The sequence below is a fragment of the Planococcus citri genome, chromosome 4 (genome assembly GCF_950023065.1).
Source record: "Planococcus citri chromosome 4, ihPlaCitr1.1, whole genome shotgun sequence".
NCBI classification, from domain to species: domain Eukaryota; kingdom Metazoa; phylum Arthropoda; class Insecta; order Hemiptera; family Pseudococcidae; genus Planococcus; species Planococcus citri.
This window is the reverse complement of record NC_088680.1, coordinates 71,155,592-71,180,546: the sequence shown is the minus strand read 5'-3', so window position 1 is coordinate 71,180,546 and position 24,955 is coordinate 71,155,592. Positions and strand designations below refer to the sequence as shown.

Genomic DNA, 24,955 nt, shown 5'->3' with positions numbered 1-24,955 from the left:
TGTAAATAAAACGCTTACTGAAGAACAAATTCAGTAATTTAATTTTTTCTACAAATTAATTCAATTTCAAATTAGGCTGTAGTATGAAAAAAAGAGTACAGATGTGAGCTGTAATGAACTCTGAACTATTGCTCCTTCGTTACTTCCTTCTTAACGTATTTCGCTGCGCGAACGTACTGATGAAATTTGAAATTTTATCGAAAATGTAACGCCTGAAATAGAGTGGAATGAAGGAGAATTGGTCAAAATGGTCATCTTCAAGTGACTTTTCTGCACGAAAACATGCAGTAGTTACTCGTACGAAATGAACAAAGAAAGGAAACATATACAAAAAAAAATACATGATTTCAATAAGAAATACACGATGATATATTATTGAAATGGTTATAAATTATGAAAAAAATGCCACGATAACACAAATACATAACACACACGCACATTGCGCATAAAAAACGATACCAATAATAAATAACTAGAAAATCAACTCTGAAATCCGACGTAAGAACATTTTACATGATACGTAGCTAGACGATTCATACATACAAGTGAATACAAAAAAATAGGTAAGGAATATGGAATAATTAATTGAAAACATGTTAAGAATAGCCAACTTCTTTCAAAGGTTGTTCGAAATATTCTTTCAATATTTGCGATTTCTTTTTGAGCAGCCCGCTGCCAATACATCCTCGAGCACGAATACATAACAAAAAATCTGCCATCTTCCTTATAATAGTTTTGCCTTCCTGCAACAGTAGTGTTATTGGATCAATAATCGCAAGTATTAATCAATATTATGAAAGTATTCGAGTATTCGTAAAGATTGAACAATTTACTGTGCATTGAATGAGAACATAATCCAAGTAATCTTCATTTAAGGCAGCTTCACCGGAATTTTGTAGCACAAGCCACATATTATTAGTGATAGCGCTGACTACGTCTACAAACTTTTTCTCGTCGTTTCCGCTGTAAGCGAGCACTTCTCCGGAATTACTCAAAATTCTGTCAAACACAGAGACGTGTGAATTGAATTATTCGATCATTACATCACAATGGAATAAATGTAGATTCATTTCTCCTTCGGATATCCTATTTTATAGATGATACTTACACAGCATCGTCTACTCCTTCGGTGGCGGTGATTTTATCGAGTATAGTGACTAATACTTTGGTATTCAACATAGGCAGAGTCATCTTTATATTGATATTGCAATCTTGTTTCCAAAAATCGTTTGTTGGGGTGAGACTTTAGCTGACTAGTGTTCTTAGAAGATGGAGATATGGTACAAGATCGGCTGCTCAAAACACAAACAGAACAATTAATTTTTCAGTCAAGCGTACTTGTTAACGATCAGACCATCTTGGGTTAAAAACGAGTCGAAGTTACCTTTTTTAGTGGTTATGTACTGCAAGAAATTATACAATAATTACGAATTTATTAAAAAATTTCTGAAATTTACGAAGAAATTTTTGAAAAATTTTGATTTTTGATTTTTTGATAAGATTTTGATAAAAAAAAATCAACTTTATTGACTTTGTAAATACGCCAGTTTAACTTATACCAAAATCCAAAGTTGAAAAATTTGTTGTCAAGGATATTATAAACGAGTACTGCGCCTATTTTGTATTACTCCGCTACCTCGTTCGAGCGCTGTGATTGGTTGATTTTTCAAAAGTTGGTCATTCGCCAGATTTTCATTCGTTGATGAGGGACTATAATTTCTTTGTCTGTATTGTTTCTAGCTGTGCCAGTGCTATCGTTGGTGGTTGAGTTTTCTGAACGTCCAATCTGATTCGTGTATAATCGATAAATCGGCGTATGCGGGCATTCGCATTAGTTGGTAATGGTGTATACCGGTGTAATTGCTTCTAGATTCGGCCTAGCTGTTTGCGGTAGTGCTGTGCATTCTATTAAAGTAAATTCGTTTAATTTTATTCGTCAAGCTTCAAAAATGGCATCGCTACCGAGAGTATTTTTCGATATGACTGCGGATGACCAGCCAGTTGGAAGAATTGTCGTCGAAGTAAGTAATAATTTCAACTTTCGTGGTGTAAGCTTTCCGGTAACCCGCGTGTTTCTAGAATGTTTCCCATCGTTAGGCATGTACTTCCGTTTTTTCAAATTTCACTCGATTAAGGTTTATTACGAGTTAATCCTTCGATTTACCGTATGATGTATGCGATTGATGTTTGTCTAGTGTATATTTTATTATGCGTTTAATTCTGAAAGCGATCTTTTTCCGAGTGGTCGTGTACTTGTTGCGATCACTCGAAATGCCTGATAATAATTATCACACTTATCACATCGCTGCTTTCGCATCTCTTAGTTTCATTAAGTACTCGGTTAATCATTATAATTCATTGTTAGGTACACACATTTTGCGCATGTACCTACGTTTAATTACTAATGTAAATATATACAATCATTGTCTCAGCTAATGATATCGCGTGGTGTTGTTTCAGTTACGCAGCGATGTTGTACCGAAAACTGCCGAGAACTTCCGCGCTTTGTGTACCGGTGAAAAAGGTTTCGGATACAGAGGCAGTACTTTCCACAGGGTAATTCCGAATTTCATGTGCCAAGGTGGTGACTTTACCAATCACAATGGCACTGGCGGTAAATCGATCTACGGTAACAAATTCGAAGACGAAAACTTCACCTTGAAACACACCGGACCTGGTAACGTATTTTAATTAGTTAACCGTTGTTGTAACATCACACGCCTCACGTGTTTCTAATCGAATTTTTATTCTTCGAACATGGCAGGTGTCTTATCAATGGCCAACGCCGGACCCAACACCAACGGTAGCCAGTTTTTCATTACAACTGTAAAAACGACATGGTTAGATGGCAAACACGTCGTATTCGGTACCGTCATCGAAGGTATGGATGTTGTGAAGAAATTAGAATCGTACGGTAGTCAGAGCGGCAAAACGACCAAGAAAGTCGTCGTGCAAAACAGCGGCCAATTGTAATAGAAACACGCTATATTCCATACTAAAAAAAAAAAATCCAGCTATATTTTTTGCGATATTTTTCCATCGCTGCATCGATTTCCAATCAGTATTTCTCATGCGCAAGGTATAGCATTTCGTGAATATTTTTTACAGCTTAATAAACTATGTTTCGTCCGAGTTGCATGTGCGACACAATTACTTGGAACAAATTTTATCTTATTTCTGGGTGTAATTCGTTCGAAGGGCACGCCGTATCGTAATTACCTCTTTTCTATTCTGTATTTTATTATTTGAATCGCGAATTATTATTGTAATCGTTATTTTTTCTAGTAAAAATAGGTGATTAGATCCATGTTTAGAATATACTATTATACGAACACGTAAGACGGAGATGAAACATAATTTATTAATATGGTAACAAAATCTGTAATTACAAAAGAGTACATATTTGAAATTTGTTTAATTTTAATGTAATTAAATAACATTTTAAAAATTGAGCCGTTTCGTTTTTTCTCTGTAAGCGGGAATAAATAGTTTTAGAGAAATACCCGCCTTAATTTCTTTCTTCGGGTATTGCATCGAAGAGATATGAGATTGTTTTACGTTATCGCTTATTTACTGTAGAAACTTTTCCATCGTCGGTGATATCAAAGATCAAAGTTCTTAACTCTTGAAAATTAGAAACAGCGGTTCTTCACTTTTTTTTCAAAGCAACGCTATCTAGAATTATCAGTTCAGGTTGCAGCGCCTTAGGCCTAAATATTTTTTGCAGATATTATTTTCATCAATCGAAAATTTTAAAGTTTTTTCTCTTCTGTCCAAATAACTGACGAGGGATTGCATTGGGAAAGGTCAGATGTGAATGATGTGATAACCGCCGATCTGAAGTCTGAACGAAACTACACCTACGTGTTGTACATGGAAGAGCAAACTCGCAATGGCAGCTGATGTAGTTTTTCTGTAATGAGCATATTCGCGAAAGTGGAATATGAAGGGACAGGGGTATGTGGATTTTCGAAAATCCAATCTTTGACCATGGATTCTGGCATATTTTTTTGAGAGGAACAGTAAAAGGTTCTCTGGCAAAATTTTCTATCTCTGAAACTGAAGATGCTACGGGTAGATGCATATTCAAGGATGTATCAAAGGCCAAAATTCAAATTTTTGTTGACTAGTTTCTGCCTTCTGGTTCGTGGCTCCTTCAATTTCAAAGTTGAACACAGTTGAACAATTTCATATAATGGCAATTTTTTACTCATCTTGAAAAGTTACAATAGAATTTCACCTTCAAAAAATCAAAATTGACAACGTTCAACTTTTGAGAATTTTGAAAAAAAATTACTGCAAAAAATTGAAAATTTATTCTATATAATTATATGTACCTATATAATATATAGGCTATAATTCTATTTGCAAAGTATGCCTTCAGTTTTGGAGGTATTAATGGGTATTATAGGCAATTTTGTCAGAGAACCTTTGATGTCCATCTCGAAGAATGCTACCCTGCCCCTTCAATTTCCAGATTAGGCTCATTATAGAAAAAATTATAAATTATCTGCACTTATCAGTTGCAAGTGCAAGTTACTCTTCCGCACTTTAACTCATCCATGTTCAACAGGTAGGCGAAGTTTATTGATTCTGATCGGAAGTTTAGGAAGACACCAGAAAAATATACCAAAAAGAATGGACAACAAAACTCTTTTCGAACCTTTGAAATCCCATAGAGGTAATCAAAGGCCAGAAGAAGGTACGTGAAATAAGTCATATAAATGTATTGTACCTGAATTTATTACACTCCTCTATATTTTCTATTCCTATGAATGATTTGATATTTTAGACTCTGTCGGGGTTGATACAATTATTGCCAGGATCGCTGCTCAAAATTGTTCCGCGTTTAGAAAAGCGAAAATAATCGTAGTAAGCTGCTTTAAGGACGTGTTGAACTACGAAACTGATCTACCTCAAGATGAAGGGAAATTCAATGAGTTTATAAAAAGCGATGGGCTCGAGCATTGGTGCAGACAATTCAACATTCTGAATTCCCTTCGTGAGAATTTGGCATTGGTTACTTTTGAGGAAGATGAAACCAAAATTGTAGTAAGAATGGAGGTAAGATGAAAGTAACGAATACCGTACTAAAATTGCATTAGGTAGAACAGAACTGAAGTCTCGATAAGATGTGCATTTGTATTGTTACAGAAATTCACTACTATCCCAGACATAATACAACGATCATTCCATTTTCTGAAAATTCACCTGAATGATGAAAGATTTCTGAAAGATAAAGGAATTATTCGTCTATTGTTAGCACAGTTGATGAAAACGTTTACCAATTTGTAAGGGCGAAAACATTTTTTTATATCAAAAAATTAGTAAGTATAAAATGATAATTGTAATCATTTCATTTATGTGATTTGTTTTTCAGCTTATCTGTGATTGGAAATGGCGGTAGACCTCCGTATCTTCCAGCTGTAATTTCAGAAATCATTTAAATTTTAAATTTGAAGTTATGTTTTCAATTTTCTAAATGCTGAATGATTACTTAGGTAGACACTCAAGTATATGTTTTTTTTAAATGCTAATTCATCTCGGAAATATGGTTTTGGACGTTTTTCGAATATCCTTTACTTTTCAAAACCTTGAAAGCATGTTCCAACAGCTGTAAAATCCAAAATCCATTTTTCAAAAGGTACTACCCTAGCCAGATATTGGGTTTCAAGGGCTGTATTCATTCTTAGGGATCCTTGGCTAAATGATGAATTTAGAAGCAATTTTTTCAGCCATTTTTCCATTATTCAATTGAGAGATTCGACTCCGATGTACAATCAATTTATAATTTTAAAAATAAAAATTAATATGAAATTTTTATTCGTACGTGTACGAGAAAAATTGAATTAAAATTCACCAATTAGCTTAAATGATCCCCAAGTAACTCTCTTACGGTATTTCATCGGCCAAAATCTAGATTTTCGAGAATCTGTGATAATCCGTAAAAAAAACATTGGTACTTATTGTACTTATGTATTTTCAATATTATAGGCCTATATTTTTCAATAATAATATTTTCTTTCATTAGTTTAATTTTCTCGTCTTATTTTCTTTTTTCAGGTATGTATTGCATGAAGAGTAGTTAATGCTATAAGATAATTTGCGTTATCACGTAAGTATTTTCTGTATTGACTTTCACCACTGTCGGTGATATCAAAGTTTTTAACAACTCTTGAAAATTATCTTGGCAGATAACGATAACGAATTACTTAATATCAAGAAATTAACACCAACTTGCTGCGATTCGAACGGAATTCCTGGTTTTAAAAAAAACGAGTTGTATCTATAAAAGGTGTCCTAGTAAAAGAGATACATATTTCGAGACAAGGTCAATACAGAAGCTCAATCTAATCTCTCGAAGTTGAACTTTTAACAAGCTCTGTCGATTTGATTCGCAGAAAATTGTCATTTTTATGGAAATTGAAGTATTTTTTAAAACTTGATTAAGTCGTTCAGACACTCAACTAAGCTGTTACTTACAGTAACAAAGTACATGAGAAAAAAAGATCATCTGTACAGTGAATTGACTATACCTACAAAGCTAACCTTATCTTTTTTACAATGAAGAAAGATAACTTAGTTTTTTCAAGATGGAAAATTTATTCTCCAAAAATGTTTATCGTAAATAATGAATGTTAAAACGTTTAAAAAATAAGATAAGGTAACTTAACCTCAATCTAGGAGGAATGATCGATGATCTACAACGTATACCTATAATACATTTCGGATGAATCATACATTCTCCATATTAAACTTTGCACTCGAATCTCAGCACCGATTATGTCATTGAAGAAAAGCTGCTCGATTAAATTCTGATTGATTGATCGTAAAGTGGGTAACATTAAAAGTAATTTTCCAAATCTGGTCGCCGATTGTTTGGAATAGTGGTTACTTACGTAATAACCGAGCACAAACTGAGCTTGATCGTGTAGCATTTCAACCGGTTGTACATCTGGTAAACCAGCAGTTCCTATTGAAAAGTATTATCATGCGAGTTAGATACCTATTTATAAAAAGAATATGGGAAAATGTAGAAAAAATATCTTTTTCGGAGGTTTTTCGGTGACGTCTACGTATGAAAAAGACCGCCAAATGTATTCTCTAAAGGCTTAGAATTTTTCGTGGATATTGCTGCGAATGAATTTTTACCATCTTTAGAATCTACGATTATGTCGGTTTCTATTTTTCGTATTGTCGCCGTGAATGAGTCGGCGATATAAGGTAATGACCATTTGTTCGGTAGTTTTTCGCCCGTCACCGAAGATTTACCGTCTTCGTCCCAGTAAATTTCCTAAAAATTGACGTAAAAAATAAACGATTTGGTATTAGGTATAGCGTATGTAATTTTGATAATTTATCTTTCTCATTACCTATGAGTAAGTACTCAATTACCATACATTATTCAGAAATTTTGCTCCTTCAAGAAATATAAATATACCTATTAAGTACCTACCTACATGTATGGTCGATATTTTTATGCTAATTTTTTGTTATAATTTAAATGAATTTTGTCATTAAGCACAGCAGCGCAGCAGACTCATCAAATAGAACTCGAACTCGATGTTAATAATAAGTACTTATAGGTATTTTTAAAACAGAGATTAAAGCAAGATAAAATAAATCTTACTTGGCAATTCTCCGACGTAATGAGAAATTCGAAAAATGGCCACTTACAATATCCATGCAAAGGTTGAACAGGTAACTCGTTAAATCCATCTTTCGACTGAACACTACGATGAGGATGGTGAAGTTTCGGTTTCCTCGGCCCTCGTTCGTGTTGCACAGCTGCAAATTCATTCGGAATTTGTAAATTTCAATTTCAGATCGAACAGAATTTGAGGAATAGAAATACGCTTATGTAGGTATAGGATAGGTATCGATACTCACCATCTTTATTCATAGCAGACTGAAAACATTTATTTAACCTGCAAGCTCGACATTGATTACGATGCGTTTTATCTACCGGACATCTTCCCTTAAGTTCACCTTGAGCTTTGCAAGTGTATACGCGATTACGATGAATGCTTCGTTTGAAAAATCCAGAACAGCCTGCGAGAAATAATATTTTTATTTGTCTGCGAATTTTTTGATTATTTTCGAGTCGCATTTTTATGCTCATACCGTCTTAACTATAAATTCCATAGTGTTTCCCAGAGCTGCGATCTCCGCATACTTCTTCACAGGGTATGTCTAATAGACGATCGCCTGTATTAAAAAAAAAAAAAAAAAAAAAAAAAAAGGATTTCTGCATGGATTCTAGAAATTAAATATTTAATATCATTATCATAGTGGGTAGGTAATACTTAAATATTTTCTGTGCTCGATTAATTAAAAATCAACAACCTAATTTAAGTTTCGTTCAATTTATATCGAATTGTTTATCAATGGTTGAAGTTCTCGATATTTATGGCTCGAATAATTTAATCAAAAGTTTATCATTATAACATTAGGTTGGTATACCTACTTGGGAAGTTTGTAACTTCGGATCTCCGATAAGTTATACGAGATAAAATAGTTAGGTAATTATTTCGGAAATGATATAAGTAATTATCCTATACCTGATCCCATGTTTTGAACGTGTAATTATCGAAAAAAACCAACCAGTAGAAAATTATCGTAACGCTCTAAAAAAATAAAATAAAATAAAAATGAAAAACATATAAGATGAGTAATGTAAATTTGGATACGGAATTATGTGGAAATTTTCTCACAATTATGGAACTCTCCTGTCTGTCCATGAATCAAGTTTTCTGTCCAGATTGAGTATAATTCGTGTACGGATGAAGTATTCTCTTCATTTACATAAATTGCAAAGAAAGCGAACAATTTTTTGGCACAAGGAAAAATAAATTGAAAATAGCCTAAATCATCGTTCAAAAAAAACTGCTAAAATAACAAAAAAACTGATTGAAGAATTTAAATCGCTGTGATAATCAACAGAATAATTATTGAAAATTTTCGAAAGTTGATAAAATTTCGGTAATTAAGCAACAATAATTGTATGAAACGTGTTTTAAAAATCTCTTCAAAACACAAATAAAAGCATAAAAGCTTCAATAACTCTTTATAAATCGTCTGAAACATCAAACATTGGCGATGGAATTATCTTCATAGTTATAACTAAATGTTAATAATATTGCCTAATCTGAGTGTATTTACGGCGCTAAGATTATTTTCACTACATCTCGGAACTACATACCTACTTATAGTCCGTCATATGACAATAGGAGTAATTGCACCCACCACCCCCCCCGCCGATCCTCCGGGACAACTTTTTTCTTACAGGGGACGTCCTAAGGAACATTTTAAAGCAAATTTGCCAAAAAAAAAGTTGGCCTTACTTACAAAATGGCGGCCATTTTGATTGACAGGTCAGCCGAAATCGCAGATTTTGCGTTTTAACATAGGACTTGCACGAACTTTTTCAAACTTTACGAAGGTAGATCGAAAGATCATGCAAAAATTTGGCTCCGTGTGGCCAGCCCCGACCATGTGGGGGTGGGGGTCGAAAATAGTGCCAATCGTTTGTGCTTCGTTTGTGCACGTTTGTGCACTAATTACTTTCGTTTGTGCTCACCCCCTTCATGGCGTATTTGAAGGGAGCCTTGGTCGGGGCTGGGGACACGCAGCCCCGACCATGAGGGGGAGGGGGTTGAAATTAGTGTCAATCGTTTGTGCTTCGTTTGTGCACGTTTGTGCACCAATTGGTTTCGTTTGTGCTTGCTCCCCTACAAAGTTGAAATGGTCGGGGCTGGGGACATGCTAATAGGAGGAGCCCATACGAAGGGCTTTAGAGGAATGAAAACCATACACATCGTTTGTGCTTTTGATGCTGAGGATTGTGCACTCATCAAATTGACCCATTGCGTTCGTTTTGTTATACTTGTAATTAAAAGCGTAATTATTCTTGGTCGGGGCTGGGGACACGCAGCCCCGACCATGAGGGAGAGAGGGTCGAAAATAGTGCCAATCGTTTGTGCTTCGTTTGTGCACGTTTGTGCACCAATTGGTTTCGTTTGTGCTCACTCCCCTACAAAGTTGAAATGGAAGGGGGCTGGAGACATGGGGGTGAAATGGGAATTTTGAGAAAAATAACTATCAATGAGTAGGGTATCGTTTCCATATGATTCGATACCGCTGAGCACGGATATGACCTCAGATTTTCTGCTACACTCACCTACGCCTCTCTAGAGTCCCTCAGTCCCCCTCAGTTTTCACGATTTTCGAAATAAAGTTATTTTGATGACATTGGTGTCGTTTTAATATGATTCGATACCGCCGATCACGAATATGACCTCAGATTTTCTGCTACACTCACCTACCCCTCTCTAGAGTCCCTCAGTCCCCTTCAGTTTTCACGATTTTCGAAATAAAGTTTTTTTGATGACATTGGTGTCGTTTTCATATGATTCGATACCGCTGAGCACGAATATGACCTCAGATGTTCTGCTACACTTGCCTACCCCTCTCCAGAGCCCCTAAGCCCTCCTCAATTTTCACAATTTTCGAAATAAAGTTATTTTGATGACATTGGTGTCGTTTTAATATGATTCGATACCGCCGATCACGAATATGACCTCAGATTTTCTGCTACAATCACCTAGTCCTCTCTAGAGCCCCTCAACCTCCCTCTATTTTCACGATTTTTAAAATAGTTATTTTGATGATGTTGGTTTCAGAAGACAAAATTTTCAAACAACTAATTAACTCAAAAAGAAGCTACATATTTGGAAGTTTCTAGCCACTCAGTAAATGAGTAAAATCAAAAAACTGTTTTTGGATTTTGATGGCAATTGCCCAGGTGGACAGAAAACATGAAAATACAATCGGGTCATTTTATCCAAAAACAGGTTGGGTGGGTGGGGACCGATGCAAAAAAATCAGGATAGGGTATTAAAAATAAGTTCTCTTTGAGGAGGGACTTTTTGCTCGTAATGAAGGATTGCATTCAATTTGGTTTATATAGTTCCACGAATTTTTTTTTTTTGGAAGATTGTTTTTTTTTCAATTTTTGTACCATTTGCAAAGTGATCAAAAATTTACTTCTGTACAGATCTCCTGGAATACCTAAGCATGTATTTTGTTAAACACATACCTAGGTATACGCTGAGGGGCTCTGGAGAGGGGTATCGGTCCCCACCCACCCAACCTGTTTTTGGATAAAATGACCCGATTGTATTTTCATGTTTTCTGTCCACCTGGGCAATTGCCATCAAAATCCAAAAACAGTTTTTTGATTTTACTCATTTACTGAGTGGCTAGAAACTTCCAAATATGTAGCTTCTTTTTGAGTTAATTAGTTGTTTGAAAATTTTGTCTTCTGAAACCAACATCATCAAAATAACTATTTTAAAAATCGTGAAAATAGAGGGAGGTTGAGGGGCTCTAGAGAGGACTAGGTGATTGTAGCAGAAAATCTGAGGTCATATTCGTGATCGGCGGTATCGAATCATATTAAAACGACACCAATGTCATCAAAATAACTTTATTTCGAAAATTGTGAAAATTGAGGAGGGCTTAGGGGCTCTGGAGAGGGGTAGGCAAGTGTAGCAGAACATCTGAGGTCATATTCGTGCTCAGCGGTATCGAATCATATGAAAACGACACCAATGTCATCAAAAAAACTTTATTTCGAAAATCGTGAAAACTGAAGGGGACTGAGGGACTCTAGAGAGGGGTAGGTGAGTGTAGCAGAAAATCTGAGGTCATATTCGTGATCGGCGGTATCGAATCATATTAAAACGACACCAATGTCATCAAAATAACTTTATTTCGAAAATCGTGAAAACTGAGGGGGACTGAGGGACTCTAGAGAGGCGTAGGTGAGTGTAGCAGAAAATCTGAGGTCATATCCGTGCTCAGCGGTATCGAATCATATGGAAACGATACCCTACTCATTGATAGTTATTTTTCTCAAAATTCCCATTTCACCCCCATGTCTCCAGCCCCCTTCCATTTAAACTTTGTAGGGGAGTGAGCACAAACGAAACCAATTGGTGCACAAACGTGCACAAACGAAGCACAAACGATTGGCACTATTTTCGACCCTCTCTCCCTCATGGTCGGGGCTGCGTGTCCCCAGCCCCGACCAAGAATAATTGTGACGCGGCCAGCGATACCATACCATATGTCGGCAAAAAATTTTTTCGTTTTATTGTGGTTTCTGGTAGTGTTTTTCTTCCTCTTTTCAATGGTGCAAACAGATTTTCAAAATATTAAAATCTGACAAATTTTCAAAATTTCAAAGTTGCGTATTTTTTGAAATTCAAAAACCAAAATTCTGAGAAAAACGTGTTTGAAAGTTTGGGTTATTTTTGTAACATTTTTAAAATTTTTTTTTTTTTTTTTTTGATTTTCTTCATCTTTTAATGGTTTTACATCATAATATTTTTTTTTTTTTTCACATTTTTTTATGAAAAGCACTTTTGTAAAACCGGTTTTTCACCACTAAAACGACGTGTTTGAGATCGGTGGGTACACCCATTCCAAAGTATAGGCTTCATAGTATATGAATCGACAAAAAAAATGTTTTTGATATTTTCTGACTTTTTCCATGAAAACGCGATTATCTCAAAAAAAAGTTTTCCGACATATGGTATGGTATCGCTGGCCGCGTCACAATTACGCTTTTAATTACAAGTATAACAAAACGAACGCAATGGGTCAATTTGATGAGTGCACAATCCTCAGCATCAAAAGCACAAACGATGTGTATGGTTTTCATTCCTCTAAAGCCCTTCGTATGGGCTCCTCCTATTAGCATGTCCCCAGCCCCGACCATTTCAACTTTGTAGGGGAGCGAGCACAAACGAAACCAATTGGTGCACAAACGTGCACAAACAAAGCACAAACGATTGGCACTATTTTCGACCCCCTCCCCCTCATGGTCGGGGCTGCGTGTCCCCAGCCCCGACCATTTCCACTTTGTAGGGGAGCAAGCACAAACGAAACCAATTGGTGCACAAACGTGCACAAACGAAGCACAAACGATTGACACTAATTTCAACCCCCTCCCCCTCATGGTCGGGGCTGCGTGTCCCCAGCCCCGACCAAGGCTCCCTTCAAATACGCCATGAAGGGGGTGAGCACAAACGAAAGTAATTAGTGCACAAACGTGCACAAACGATTGGCACTATTTTCGACCCCCACCCCCACATGGTCGGGGCTGGCCACACGGAGCTCAAAAATTTATCACCTGTCAAAATGTCAAGTGCTAATGTGCGTTTTTCGATTTTTGGTGAATTTTTGAAAATCGAATTTAGGCCAAAAATGAGGGGAAAAATCAAACTTTTACCAAATTGACCAAGAAAGCTGAAATTTGGGATATACCATATTTTCTACATGCCAAATCGATTGGAAACGGTTTCAACCCGTTTTGAGCAGTTCTGGAGCCTCCAGCAGATTTTTGAAACTTTAAATTTTCACAAAATTGTATCAATGGAGATGGAAAGCTAAAATTTACTCTACACTTCAATTTTAACACCCTCTGAAGACGACTTCAGGTGGGTTCAAGTAATTTTAGGGCCACCAGCGACTTTATTTGAAAATTACTGGAGCCTCCAACAGATTTTTGAAACTTCTAAATTTTCACAAAATTTCATCAATTGGAGATGAAAAGCTGAGATTTACTCTACACTCCAATTTTAACACCCTCTGAAGACGACTTCAGGTGGGTTCAAGTCATTTTAGGGCCTCCAGCGACTTTTTTGAAAATTAATGGAGCCTCCAGTAGATTTTTGAAACTTGAAGTTTCCGCAACAATAAATTTATCAAATGGAGTTGGCAAGCTGAAATTTACTTCGCAGACTACATGGTTGTTTCAAATAGTTTTAAAGCTTTCAGCTACTTTTAGGAAATTTCAATTTTCCAAAAAAACGTCATACAACCTTTCAAAAAGTTGCTGGAGGCTCCAAAACGACTTGAAATTCACCAGCAGTCAACTTCGTAGCGTATTGAAATTAGTTTGCAGAATGAATTTCGACTCTCCATCTGGGTTTGATAAAATTTTGGGGAAATTTCAAGTTTCAAAAATCTACTGGAGGCTCCAGTAATGTTCAAAAAAGTCGTTGGAGGCTCTAAAATGACTTGAAATCCACCAAAAGTCGTTTTCAGAGGGTGTTAAAATTGGAATGTAGAGTAAATTTCAGCTTTCCATATTTGATGAAATTTTGTGAAAATTTAAAGTTTCAAAAATCTGCTGGAGGCTCCAGGAATTTTCAAAAAGTCGCTGGAGGATCCAAAACGACTTGAAATTCACCTGCAGTACTTCGTAGCGTATTGAAATTAGTTTTTAGAATAAATTTCAGCTTTACAACTCCGATTTGATGGAATTTTGTGGGAATTTCGAGTTTCAAAAATCTGCTGGAGGCTCCAGAACTGCTCAAAACGAGTTGAAACCGTTTCCAATCGATTTGGCATGTCGAAAATAGGGTATATCCCAAATTTCAGCTTTCTTGGTCCATTTGGTAAAACTTTGATATTTTCCCTCATTTTTGGCCTAAATTCGATTTTCAAAAATTCACCAAAAATCGAAAAACGCACATTAGCACTTGACATTTTCACAGATGATAAATTTTTGCATGATCTTTCGATCTACCTTCGTAAAGTTTGAAAAAGTTCGTACAAGTCCTATGTTAAAACGCAAAATCTGCGATTTCGGCTGACCTGCCAATCAAAATGGCCGCCATTTTGTAAGTAAGGCCAACTTTTTTTTTGGCAAATTTGCTTTAAAATGTTCCTTAGGATGTCCCCTTTAAGAAAAAAGTTGTCCCGGAGGATCGGGGGGGGGTGCAATTACTCCTATTGTCATATGCCGGACTATTATAGCCTAGCCTACCACATACGAGTATAGGCCTTGAAATTGTTCTAAATTTGCAATCTTCACCACAGGAACATCCATCATCGTTCAGGATTTTGAAAGATGAATCATTCTGAGTAATAGACTTATCTTTCGGGGTAAAATTATCAACGAACGCGTTTGAATTTGAAACAGAAAAAACTTTAACGATTGTTCACAAAAGAATCTTACGAGGTATTCGTCCCCGAATTGAACGTGACCACAATTTTTGAAAAGAGCACGATCTGAAACCGCTATAACCGAAATTTCAGCTGCCCAAATTGATTTTTCGATTTTAGCAAATTTTTAAAACAATTCAAAAGTGACCATTTTTCGACAGTTTATGTGTTTTTTTTTTTTTTTAAAAAAAGATATTTATTCAGTACCTATACCTATACCTACGAACAAATGATGAAAATTGGAAAGTGGTTCTAAAACTAATATCAACATTCCCGAACCGTTGTGTCTGATCATTCTGGAATAATTTCCTGCTCGATTTTCGATCTTTCTAGAACTTCAAAATTTCTCCAGCACGTGTGGAAATTAATTTAGAGAGTTGAAAATCGAGTTGTGGTCAATTCTCGATCTGTTTGAAGGGTTTATCCACGTTTTTGATAGAAAACGAGGCTGGAGCTTCCAGAATGGCCGGGAATGGAGAAATTTGACAAGAGAACCTTTACAACTCATCTACTACAATCGAGCTGAAAGACTGCATTGAAAGAGTACCCGTGTCGCTTGAATCTCAGCATCAGATTTTTAGCTACCTACTGAAGTTGATTTTTCGATTTTTAACCAATTTTTGAAAATGAACGAAATAGCCCATTGGGTTATTAATTTTCTATGATATGAGATAAGGTACTTATTTCAATTCCAGAAAAATCGGAAATCTTCGATTTTTTTACCTGCGATTAGTGCATTTTTCCAAATGGAAAAAAACTTATTGATCTATTTCGAATTGATGTTAGTCTGTAAATGAATTTTGGCCGAGCGGATTACTCCGAAAGGGGGTCAGAGGTTCCCAGAAGAGATTCAATTTTTTTTTAGTAAAAATTATAACCAAAACATGAAAAAAAATCACAAATTCGGTCCCTCTCGGGTTATTGGCAATTTCGAAATACCAACTGAGCTGTTTTCTACTCTACAAGAAGATCTCGACCGAATTTGGTCAAGATCTACTCACATTTTTCATTCCAAAGAAATTAAAATCATAGGGTTGAAAATGAACTCGAAAGAGAAATTCGCATTTCATACCCTGGTGACTTTTTGGTGAAAGAAGAGGCCTTAGTTTAGCGATTTTGTAAACCTGGTGACTTCTGGTGAATCTTGGTGACTGGTTCACCAGAAGTCCCCAGGATTCACCAGAACGTTGAAAAGTCATATTTCATACCCTGGTGACTTTTTTGTGACAAATCCACCAAGCTGTGCCCATATTTGCGCAAGTTTGTAAACCTGGTGACTTCTGGTGAATCTTGGTGACTGATTCACCAGAAGTCACTAGAATTCACCAGAACATTGAAAAAGTCATATTTCATACCCTGGTGACTTTTTGGTGTAAGAAGTTGCCTTATTTGAGCGATTTTGTAAACCGAAAGACTTCTGGTGAATTTTGGTGACTGATTCTCCAGAAGTCACCACGATTCACCAGAACATTGAAAAGTCATATTTCATACCCTTGTGACTTTTTGGTGAAAGAAGAGACCTATTCACCAGAACGTTGAGAAGTCATCTTTCATACCCTGGTGACTTTGTTCCTTATACAATGCATATTCTAAGAACCATGTTAAGAGTAACAATTCTCTATGTAGGTAACGTTGGTTCGGCGGAATTTCATTGTGCAAAACTGCACCACAGGCTTTCAATCAAACTCTAGCAGGCTACCAATCGTCGTAATGAAATCCTCAACCCAAAAAACCCCCCTACATCCTGGTCTCGATACATTTGCTTGAATTCGATTCTTGAGAAATTCACATTTTTGGAAAAAATTCTGAATTTCGGCCTTATGAGTGCATTCCAACAACGTTTCCGAGTGATGACGTGAATTTGGTGGAAAACCGATACTGGCAATGAACTCAGCACCTTGAAAAACCACTGCGTTCAAATTTTCAGCTCGTTTGGGCGGCATTTTCTTCAGTTTTTCTTGTCCCCTTCTGCTTATCCACAAGTAACGATTTCCTGTTTAACTAACAGTGTTTCCAGAAAACTGTTCCTAATACGATGTTGAATGTATGTTCTGAAAACCACGTTAAAAGTAACAATTCTCTGTCTAGCTAACATTGTTTTCCAATATAACTACCACAAATGGAACTTATATTTTAAAAACCACCTTAAGAGTAACAAATTTCCATTTAGCTAACGTTGTTTCCACGAAACTGTTCTTTATATGTATGTACAATGCAAATTTGGCTTTCTTTTTATAAATGCATATGGTGGAATAACAACATAACCTATAACTTAACTGGAGAGCAGTTTTCTTTCATCGTTAAGAGCTTACACGTGACGACTTTCCCACGACTTGCCCTTTACGCAACGTCTCGACCCGTAAATAATAAATAATAATAGCCTATCATCGTAAATCTCGTCTTCATCTCTCTACTCTCTCGCCCTCGTACAACCACCAACTTGCAGCTTACTCGCCAGCCCCAGCTTTTCCTTTCGCTCGTGTTGTGTAAAAATTAAAATTAATACCTGGTCTCGCTTTCGAAGTTTTTCACGTACCTACAACTCGCGGTTAATGTTCTCGATACTTTTCATCATCTCTTCGGGCTTTTTCGTCGACTTGTTAATTTTAAGCGTCGACGAAGCATTTGAATGAGATCAGTATGAAGTGAGGAAAATAGAGCGTATACGAAATTTGGAATGGGTATCCGGTGATGTGAATTTGGTTCATATTGGCCGAAAAATGAGGCTTTTCATCCTCTAAAATTTGAAAATTTGATTGAAACGCACATAAAAAAATAACGTTGTCCTTATGAAGACTCATTTGGAGGGGCAACTGTAATTTTGTGGCATAGGGGATGAGGGTAGTTAGAGGGATACAGACGGAAATTTTCTCAAATTTTTTTGCCAGGTTTTCTCTTTACTTCAGCCTCCCACCAGTAATTTTCATGTTAAATTAGCCAGATGTGGTTCGAGTTCGAATTATAATTTGGGAAGGAGGAGTTGGAAACAGAAATGTTGAATAATTTTAGAAGTTCAAAAACGATGCTTTTATACCTACTTGACAAAAAATTTGAATAGTTTTATTGCAAGGTTATTCAAAAGTGAAGAAAATGGGAATGATCTATACATATGTAGAATGAGCAAAGCGAGATCAAAAGCTGTGAAAAATTGACAGTTTGAAACTCAAAACAACATCATTCTAGAATTTTTGATGATTCAAAAAAGTGATTTTCTTTTTTTTTTTTTTTTTTTTTTTTAGAAAAATTTCAAGTAGGGTCCTAAAACAACTTTTTCTACTCTTTAACTTAGATCGGAGGGGAAAAAAAGAAAATTTTTGATTTTTCCCAACCTTACTATACATTTTCCAACTTTTTTCAACGCACCTAATATTTCTAAAAATTCCCTATTTTATGTGAGATACCCCCACCCCATGTTTGCCACGCCTCTGTTTTTGTTTTTGAGAACAGCGAGCATTCCTCTCAAATTGTGAAATTTTTTCGATTTAAACATTCAAGTGGATAAATCATAATTACCCAACGAGAAATGATCGGATCTGATCAAATCTGACCTTAATCGGATCTGCTGAGATATAAACTTTGATCCGATTAGACCTGAAGATCAGATAATTTTTCTCTGAAAAATCACCCTAAAACTGATGCGATTTCAGTGGAATTTGACAAAAAAAATTGTATAAAAAAGTAAGTATTAAATTCGTGTAAAAGTAAGAATAAGAACTCTAAAAAATGCATAAAAAAATCTTTGAAGAAAAAATTACCAAAAATTGATGAGTTTTAATTATTATTTTGGCAAAAATTGTATTCAAAATATCATTATTAAAGTTCAAAAGAATTCCAGTTTATCGTTGGATCTTAATCTATTAATTTTCTCTCAAGAGCCCAAAGTATTGGAATTTTTTTTCCAATTTTGTGGGTACCTCAACCACCAATTATAGATTATTTAGCATATCAATAGGATTATCCTTGAACTGGAACCTCCTTGTTTACTATTCGTCCTTTCCTTCCTCCTTCGTAAATTTCGTTTGCGTAATCTGATGTAATGTAATGTAATGTAATGTAAAATAAGTTGTGCTCTTCGCGATATTTTGATTGAAGATTTCACACGTGTTTGCTTTTATCCGATTCAACCGGAGTAATCGCGATCAAAATACACTATCTGCGCTTTATATACAGCAATCTACTTCGCCGTAAGTAATCAAGATGTCCAAACAAAAAACCAACAACGAGACTTTGCCATCAGCAAGTCCAACATCGGAAACTCATTCGTCGTCTGTCTCGAAAAAACCCAAGAAATCGAGTGACAAGTTATCGTCATCGGAATCGAATCTTGCTCAAAACACTACTAAAAATCAGAAGAAACGAAAACTATCATCGTCGCCGAATTCCAAGAACAAGAGACGAGTTGTGGATGTGGAAGTGTCCCCCTCATCAGGGTTAAGAAACGTTGTAGACTCGTCGGTAAAATCGAAAAAGAAGAAAGAACGAAATGACGAAGATGGATCAGGATCAGGATCAGGCTTATGCTCGGTAGGAAGTGCTGCGGTTTCTAAACAAAAACCAAGATCGTCGTCGGATAGCTCCAAGTCGAAATCACAGTCGGCTCCAAAAGTAGGACGTGGACGTGGACGTGGCACTGCAGCAAAACAGCAAACGAGTTCTGTGTCCTCGTCAAGTTCTTCGTCTTCGTCAAGTTCTTCGACTGTGTCAAGTTCTTCATCGAGCTCTTCACTTCCATCGACTTCTTCGCGCCGGTCAAGTTCGAAGAGGAAATTGAAGCGGGTGTCGAGTTCTAAAACTAAAGAGTTATACTTGAAACATCAAAAGTAAGTTGTTTATGTTGAGATTACTTCGTAATATGTGACATTAAGACGCTTGTTAACGATCAAACTGTTATGCATGTATATTATCACCTAATCCTACGACCCATGTGCGTATTAATTATGTTTTTTTTTTCTGAACAGATCTACCGAGTTCAAACGTGTCTTCAAATCTGATCGCGATCCTGACGAATCGTATAAATATTTGCTCGCAACCAGATCTCCAAGCATCACATTTATGTACCATGATCGACAGAGGCACTTCAAATTTACTCGAGACGCTTCGTAAGTTGATTAAAATAGTCACCAAACTATATTTTCCACGTACTTGGTATCAAATCAAACGGAAGAATATTTCCATGCAAATATCTATTTCCTGCCTGTGTATACCTAATTCTGAATTTTTCATTTCTAGTCCTGAAACTCGTGCGACGGAACTGTGGCAGTCGATTAAACCTCCACGCGGACCCAACGGTCGCAGAAAGTCAGTTAATCTGTATTTCATATTGCTACAATATCGTCATCAACTTCAAATACTAATTTGTTTTGTGATTATTCTGTTTGTATTTCAATATAGATATCATTTTTTTGAGAAGTGTGCCGGTTTGAATCATTTATCTGGAGAATCTTCCGACGACGAACCGTTCGAGGAGTCCTCCGATTATTTATCCGATACCGAGGAGTCCAGCGATGATGAAAGATCTAAATTCTACGAAGTACAGGATCTTTTGAAATATCATATGCTTCCTGGTTATAACTATAAGTACTAGAGAACGTAGTTTAGCTACAAGAGATTACATGCTTCAGTATTGAAAGCATCTCGAATATTGTTAATTAACGTTTTCTCGTTTTGTGTTGAATGTTTTGATTCATACTTGTGTTTTTATTTTTAATTTCGTCGATTTAATTACGAATTATTTTAATTAAGCTTCTACATTACATATAGCTATTTTTACTTTTTTATTTCATGCTTAAGTATCAATCAGCGTGTTTCAAAAGCTGTCTTCGAAACATTTTATCAAGATTACGATTCTCTATCAACTTTATACCTAATATTTGATAGTTTTTGACCGATCAACGTTTTAATATTTTAATTTTCAGTAGGTAACCTTCGAAATGATATTCTCAGATATACTTTTAATTCAATAATATAACCTTAACCAGCATCGAAGAACAAATTTCATTCTGTTAAATTTTCAAGGTTTTTGTTTTGTAATTCCCATATCTTTATTATTTTACATTTTTCGATTTAATTAAATACTGTTTTGATATTTTAATTATTAGTTCCTTTAAACTGAAATTCTGGGATTCATTACTTTCGAATTCGATAATCGATCATTTTCCAAGGTTTTAATTGTTTGAAAATTTTAGTTAGGTGTTCAACAACTGTTCACCTACTCGATGGTTTTTCAATTCTGTATTATTAGGTTCACCGCGTTTAGGATGAGAATTCAGTTTACTGGAATTTATTTACGTATAATTTTCTTTTAAGTTTTAATTTTTTCCAGCAAATTCTTTTTAGATACAGATTCTTGCTTCGTAATTTTGTTTTTTCAACTTGAAATTTTTTCAGGTGTAATGACAACATTGTCAATCTGTTACTATTATTCAATAAAAATGGCGAAATTTTTGACCGAAGCGAGTTTTTATTTATTATTTATGATGGAGGTAGAATAATCTGTACCATCGTAATCCAGCAGCTGTTTCAGGTTTATTATATTTCCTCGATCGCACTGTGTACCTTTTGCTGTCTGCTTTTTGAGCTTTGCTGGGTGTAATGCGTAAACATATTACTCATATACTAGGTATCTATGACCTATGTAATACGTTATTATGTACTGATGTGTTCCATTTTCATTGTGATACTTCTTAATTTGCCCTCTGCCTTCTTATAAATCAGCTTGACATAGGTAATCGTTAAGCATGAATTCTTTCTCTCTGATATTTTGTTATTTGAAAAAGAACAACTGTCTACAACGCTACAGATGCGTAATTAGATAACAATCGAAATTTTTGACATCTTTCGTTCCTATTTTAGGTTGCAGCCCAATATCTAAGCTCATCAATTCAAAAGAATGTTCAACGTAGGATCGATCTGAGTGGCAGTTACATTTTCCGGAATAGAAGTTAGTCACTGAGAGTGAGATCCTTTTCCTTGGTACAGGACCTGGATGAGTAGACATATCGTGAAATGTTTCACACGTACCTATTGGCGATATGATCGACATTTTCGTAAATAGGTACTGAATGGCATTCCTTAGCCAGTGAAAGTTCATCATCATTCATCTCAGAAGATATTTATTCGTACCAAAGCGACATAGGTAGTAAACTGAAAAAATGAGAACACCGATTGTTTAGTTTATTAGTTTTATGGCATCTAATCTATCACACAGGTTTGACAGGTTCAATAGAATCATAATATGTATATTATTGAATATTTGAGGTAGAATTAAGGATTTCTTTCATTTTGTTATTTGAATTTTGACGAATCAGCGATTTATTCATCGCTAATAATTCATTCACTTTTCTATTTACATAACGTGGAAAAATTTTTACTATAAAATTATTAAAATTTAAATCAAACAAGCCATCAGCTACATATTTAATTAATTATGCACGGCAAATTTCAATAATAATAAAGGATAATTTGAAAATCGCCGCCTCTTATCAGTTCTTCGGTGAATCGGAATGGTCGCTGCGAATGGCATGTTAGTCGAATCGTGGTGGTTGGCGATACATTGCTCGTTCGGCTTCGGTGGAGTCTTTTCCGGGCGGTATGAACATATTTCGAATCCACTTCGCAAAATCTGCATGTTCGGTGATTTGATACATTGGGCCTTCGTGGTCAACTACCGGTACTTTGTCTTGGAACCAAGGAGATGGATCGATTACATGGTACGCGCCGGTGAGCATGTTGCTGTAATCTACAGCGATGATCGATTCGATGGCGACAATTTCGACTTCGTTTTGATCGGCGTATCGAATTAGAGGTACGGCGTACATCTCGCGTACCCCTTTGTGGCGGCAAATGCGGATGATGCGTTGGAATTGTTGCTTGAAACATTTACCATCTATGTCTCGAAGAGCGTCGAAGTTCCCAATAGATAAAATCATACGAGGTGGTAGCGCCTTGATCAGGTGTAATGTATCGCCGAGTGCTTTAGCGGTGAGTGTTTTTCCATACAAGCCCATATGCATGAATTCGCGAATGTCTCGATCGAGCATAATCCATTGAGCGACGCCGAAAACCAATCCATCTCCTATGAGAAGGATATCTTGCGCTGCAACGGCAGTATTCACTACGTTGTCACCGACAAATATTCCAAGCGTGGTAAATTCATGCACGAACGCATTTAACGGGTAAAAGGGCTTCAACATGCCCGAGTCCATACCGAATTTTCGATAGAAACGATTGTGGCATTTCGCCAAATTAGCCGTACAAGGCGGACGTACCTTTTTGATGACAGGCTGTGTGGTTGGTATTCTAATTAAAGGGTCCTGTGGCATTCTTGCGCTTTCGGGTACCTCGTTATACCAGTTGGCACGATTTGTAGACGTAGATCGTTGGATGGGACGGAAGCCAGGGTTCGCAGCCGTACCATCATTATCATCAGCATTATACAACGTTTGTGAATTTAGCGGCGATTCGTTTTCATACTTGGACATTGCTACAGCAGCGTGAGATGAGGTAGCCACTGATGCTGATCGATTCGCAGTCGTTGAAGATGAATGATTTGTAGCGCCTTTTCGGAACGGTACGCAATTGATGGGTCCGTCACCAGAAGTACCTGTGTCTTGTTGTTGTTGGCCTCGATTCTCTTCGTCAGGTGATGCTGGCAAATTTCCGGAAGCAGATACGGACATACGATATTTCGACTGGTGACCGGACTCAGTGGTGCTAGTGGCTGGTTCAGATTGTGCGTTCGCATTGTTTAAGCGGCAAGCTACCCTGGAGCTGTTGCAGCGCGGTGCTGGAATGTTGGGGATTATAAATTTGGCGTTTTCAGCCTGGAGTGCACAGTTCAGATCGCGTTTGGTCGCCAGGAGATTGCGGAGTGTACGGATAGACGAGTCGCACTCGCGAATTGTTTCCTGGTAGTCGTTCATGATGCGTTCGTAGTTGGTGACTAGCTGCTGTGCACGAGTTAACTCTTTCTGTAGGTTGGGGTCACCTGATAGCGGCGCGATTTGGACACGTTCAGTAATTGGTACTATTTCTGTAATTTGATCTTGACGAATAACCCAGATAACCCTTCTGCATTCAGGGTTTGTACATATAATTAAGTTACCACGTTCGTCCTTTGCAGTCGTAGCTTTAAACATTTGATCAATACAATCGGGATGGTAAGAGTGTTGACACCAGGTCATGGAAACTAGCAGGTTCTCTTTTGCCGGTGATACATTCGGCGGCCAAAACAGCCTATTGTGGCATTTTTCACAGCACTGAACAATTACAAATTCTCGATCGGAATTCATAATTAGTCAAAAGCACACAGGCGAAGCTGAAAAGTTGAAAACAATTGTTAACGTAATAATTACTGATAACAGGTGCGTCACGAGCTAGAGACTTACTAGAGACAGAGGGGAGACGAGACAAGGAGACAACAAAAACGAAAATCAAAATCCAGGAAGTTGACGTTTCGGATTCTTGACGTAGCGAAAATTTTTTTATTGAGCTCAGGGATGTCTAGCTAGCCAATAGCCATTAGCCATTAGCCGTTAGCTTATTGAATTTTTGACGTTTAGCCATTAGCCATTAGCCAGCCAATCTAGGGCTCTATATAAACCAGGTGAGCGCATCCACCATTTTGTTCCCTGAAGTGATAACGAACCAGTAATTATGCATACAATTTCTCATGTAAAAAATTCAATTTTTTAAATTGTTCTCGAGTTTGGGTGAACTGTTATGCAGTCTTAAATTAATGACAATACAATTCCCTATCGATTGATGTTAAATTTTGATCATTTCGCGTAAAAATAACGATTTTATGAATACTTCTATTCTACTGATTTTTGCATACCACGTACGTCATCTTTAAACTAAAAATACTCAAAATTTTCAGTGGATACATAGGTATTTTAAGACAGTAAAATGTTCCGAATTTTGTCTTCTTTAAAATGAG

General features: G+C 36.4%; 6 protein-coding genes across 7 annotated transcripts; 3 read left to right on the top strand and 3 right to left on the bottom strand.

Moving 5' to 3' along the window:
* Positions 1 to 326: 326 nt before the first annotated feature.
* Lamtor2 (Late endosomal/lysosomal adaptor, MAPK and MTOR activator 2) lies at positions 327 to 1,535 on the bottom strand. The gene is made up of 4 exons (XM_065364659.1): positions 1,385 to 1,535; positions 1,109 to 1,292; positions 834 to 999; positions 327 to 743 (listed from the first exon to the last, which is right to left on the bottom strand). The coding sequence occupies exons 2-4, from the start codon at positions 1,189 to 1,191 to the stop codon at positions 597 to 599; spliced, it is 396 nt and encodes a 131-aa protein (XP_065220731.1). The 5' UTR covers positions 1,192 to 1,292; positions 1,385 to 1,535; the 3' UTR covers positions 327 to 596.
* Positions 1,536 to 1,744: 209 nt separating this feature from the next.
* On the top strand, positions 1,745 to 3,452 carry LOC135845818 (peptidyl-prolyl cis-trans isomerase-like). Its single transcript, XM_065364657.1, has 3 exons — positions 1,745 to 2,021; positions 2,461 to 2,677; positions 2,765 to 3,452. The coding sequence occupies exons 1-3, from the start codon at positions 1,842 to 1,844 to the stop codon at positions 2,971 to 2,973; spliced, it is 606 nt and encodes a 201-aa protein (XP_065220729.1). The 5' UTR covers positions 1,745 to 1,841; the 3' UTR covers positions 2,974 to 3,452.
* Positions 3,453 to 4,371: 919 nt separating this feature from the next.
* LOC135845815 (uncharacterized) lies at positions 4,372 to 6,612 on the top strand. Of its 2 annotated transcripts, XR_010558837.1 has the most exons (5): positions 4,372 to 4,702; positions 4,793 to 5,064; positions 5,155 to 5,327; positions 6,064 to 6,115; positions 6,195 to 6,612. XR_010558837.1 is itself a non-coding variant. In XM_065364652.1 (4 exons), the coding sequence occupies exons 1-4, from the start codon at positions 4,639 to 4,641 to the stop codon at positions 5,445 to 5,447; spliced, it is 540 nt and encodes a 179-aa protein (XP_065220724.1). In that variant the 5' UTR covers positions 4,374 to 4,638; the 3' UTR covers positions 5,448 to 6,036. The 2 variants fall into 2 exon arrangements, 1 of the variants encoding a protein (XP_065220724.1); XM_065364652.1 differs by lacking the exons at positions 6,064 to 6,115; positions 6,195 to 6,612 and adding an exon at positions 5,381 to 6,036 and having other exon boundaries at positions 4,374 to 4,702; positions 5,155 to 5,291.
* Positions 6,589 to 8,494, bottom strand: LOC135845816 (protein dissatisfaction-like). The gene is given in 5 exon segments (XM_065364654.1): positions 6,589 to 6,973; positions 7,153 to 7,294; positions 7,631 to 7,788; positions 7,891 to 8,052; positions 8,125 to 8,494. Coding segments are annotated over 5 exon segments (864 nt in total). The 5' UTR covers positions 8,255 to 8,494; the 3' UTR covers positions 6,589 to 6,701.
* A 10,277-nt stretch (positions 8,495 to 18,771) lies between these two features.
* Positions 18,772 to 21,470, top strand: LOC135844095 (uncharacterized protein DDB_G0271670-like). The gene is made up of 4 exons (XM_065362205.1): positions 18,772 to 19,838; positions 19,977 to 20,117; positions 20,248 to 20,316; positions 20,410 to 21,470. The coding sequence occupies exons 1-4, from the start codon at positions 19,216 to 19,218 to the stop codon at positions 20,600 to 20,602; spliced, it is 1,026 nt and encodes a 341-aa protein (XP_065218277.1). The 5' UTR covers positions 18,772 to 19,215; the 3' UTR covers positions 20,603 to 21,470.
* A 697-nt stretch (positions 21,471 to 22,167) lies between these two features.
* LOC135843550 (uncharacterized) lies at positions 22,168 to 24,752 on the bottom strand. Its single transcript, XM_065361482.1, has 2 exons — positions 24,405 to 24,752; positions 22,168 to 24,334 (listed from the first exon to the last, which is right to left on the bottom strand). The coding sequence occupies exon 2, from the start codon at positions 24,306 to 24,308 to the stop codon at positions 22,542 to 22,544; it is 1,767 nt and encodes a 588-aa protein (XP_065217554.1). The 5' UTR covers positions 24,309 to 24,334; positions 24,405 to 24,752; the 3' UTR covers positions 22,168 to 22,541.
* Between the last annotated feature and the right edge of the window lie 203 nt (positions 24,753 to 24,955).

Excerpts from the sequence above, each read along its gene's own strand:
- LOC135844095 (XM_065362205.1), top strand. The coding sequence starts at position 19,216 with ATGTCCAAACAAAAAACCAACAACGAGACTTTGCCATCAGCAAGTCCA. Across the intron at positions 19,839-19,976 it reads TTATACTTGAAACATCAAAA|ATCTACCGAGTTCAAACGTG; the intron begins GTAAGTTGTTTA and ends TTTTCTGAACAG. Across the intron at positions 20,118-20,247 it reads AAATTTACTCGAGACGCTTC|TCCTGAAACTCGTGCGACGG; the intron begins GTAAGTTGATTA and ends TTTCATTTCTAG.
- Lamtor2 (XM_065364659.1), bottom strand. The coding sequence starts at position 1,191 with ATGACTCTGCCTATGTTGAATACCAAAGTATTAGTCACTATACTCGAT. Across the intron at positions 1,000-1,108 it reads GAAGGAGTAGACGATGCTGT|AATTTTGAGTAATTCCGGAG; the intron begins GTAAGTATCATC and ends TGTGTTTGACAG. Across the intron at positions 744-833 it reads ATGTTCTCATTCAATGCACA|GAAGGCAAAACTATTATAAG; the intron begins GTAAATTGTTCA and ends CTACTGTTGCAG.
- LOC135843550 (XM_065361482.1), bottom strand. The coding sequence starts at position 24,308 with ATGAATTCCGATCGAGAATTTGTAATTGTTCAGTGCTGTGAAAAATGC.
- LOC135845818 (XM_065364657.1), top strand. The coding sequence starts at position 1,842 with ATGGTGTATACCGGTGTAATTGCTTCTAGATTCGGCCTAGCTGTTTGC. Across the intron at positions 2,022-2,460 it reads TTGGAAGAATTGTCGTCGAA|TTACGCAGCGATGTTGTACC; the intron begins GTAAGTAATAAT and ends GTGTTGTTTCAG. Across the intron at positions 2,678-2,764 it reads CTTGAAACACACCGGACCTG|GTGTCTTATCAATGGCCAAC; the intron begins GTAACGTATTTT and ends CGAACATGGCAG.
- LOC135845815 (XM_065364652.1), top strand. The coding sequence starts at position 4,639 with ATGGACAACAAAACTCTTTTCGAACCTTTGAAATCCCATAGAGGTAAT. Across the intron at positions 5,065-5,154 it reads AAATTGTAGTAAGAATGGAG|AAATTCACTACTATCCCAGA; the intron begins GTAAGATGAAAG and ends GTATTGTTACAG. Across the intron at positions 5,292-5,380 it reads ATGAAAACGTTTACCAATTT|CTTATCTGTGATTGGAAATG; the intron begins GTAAGGGCGAAA and ends TTTGTTTTTCAG.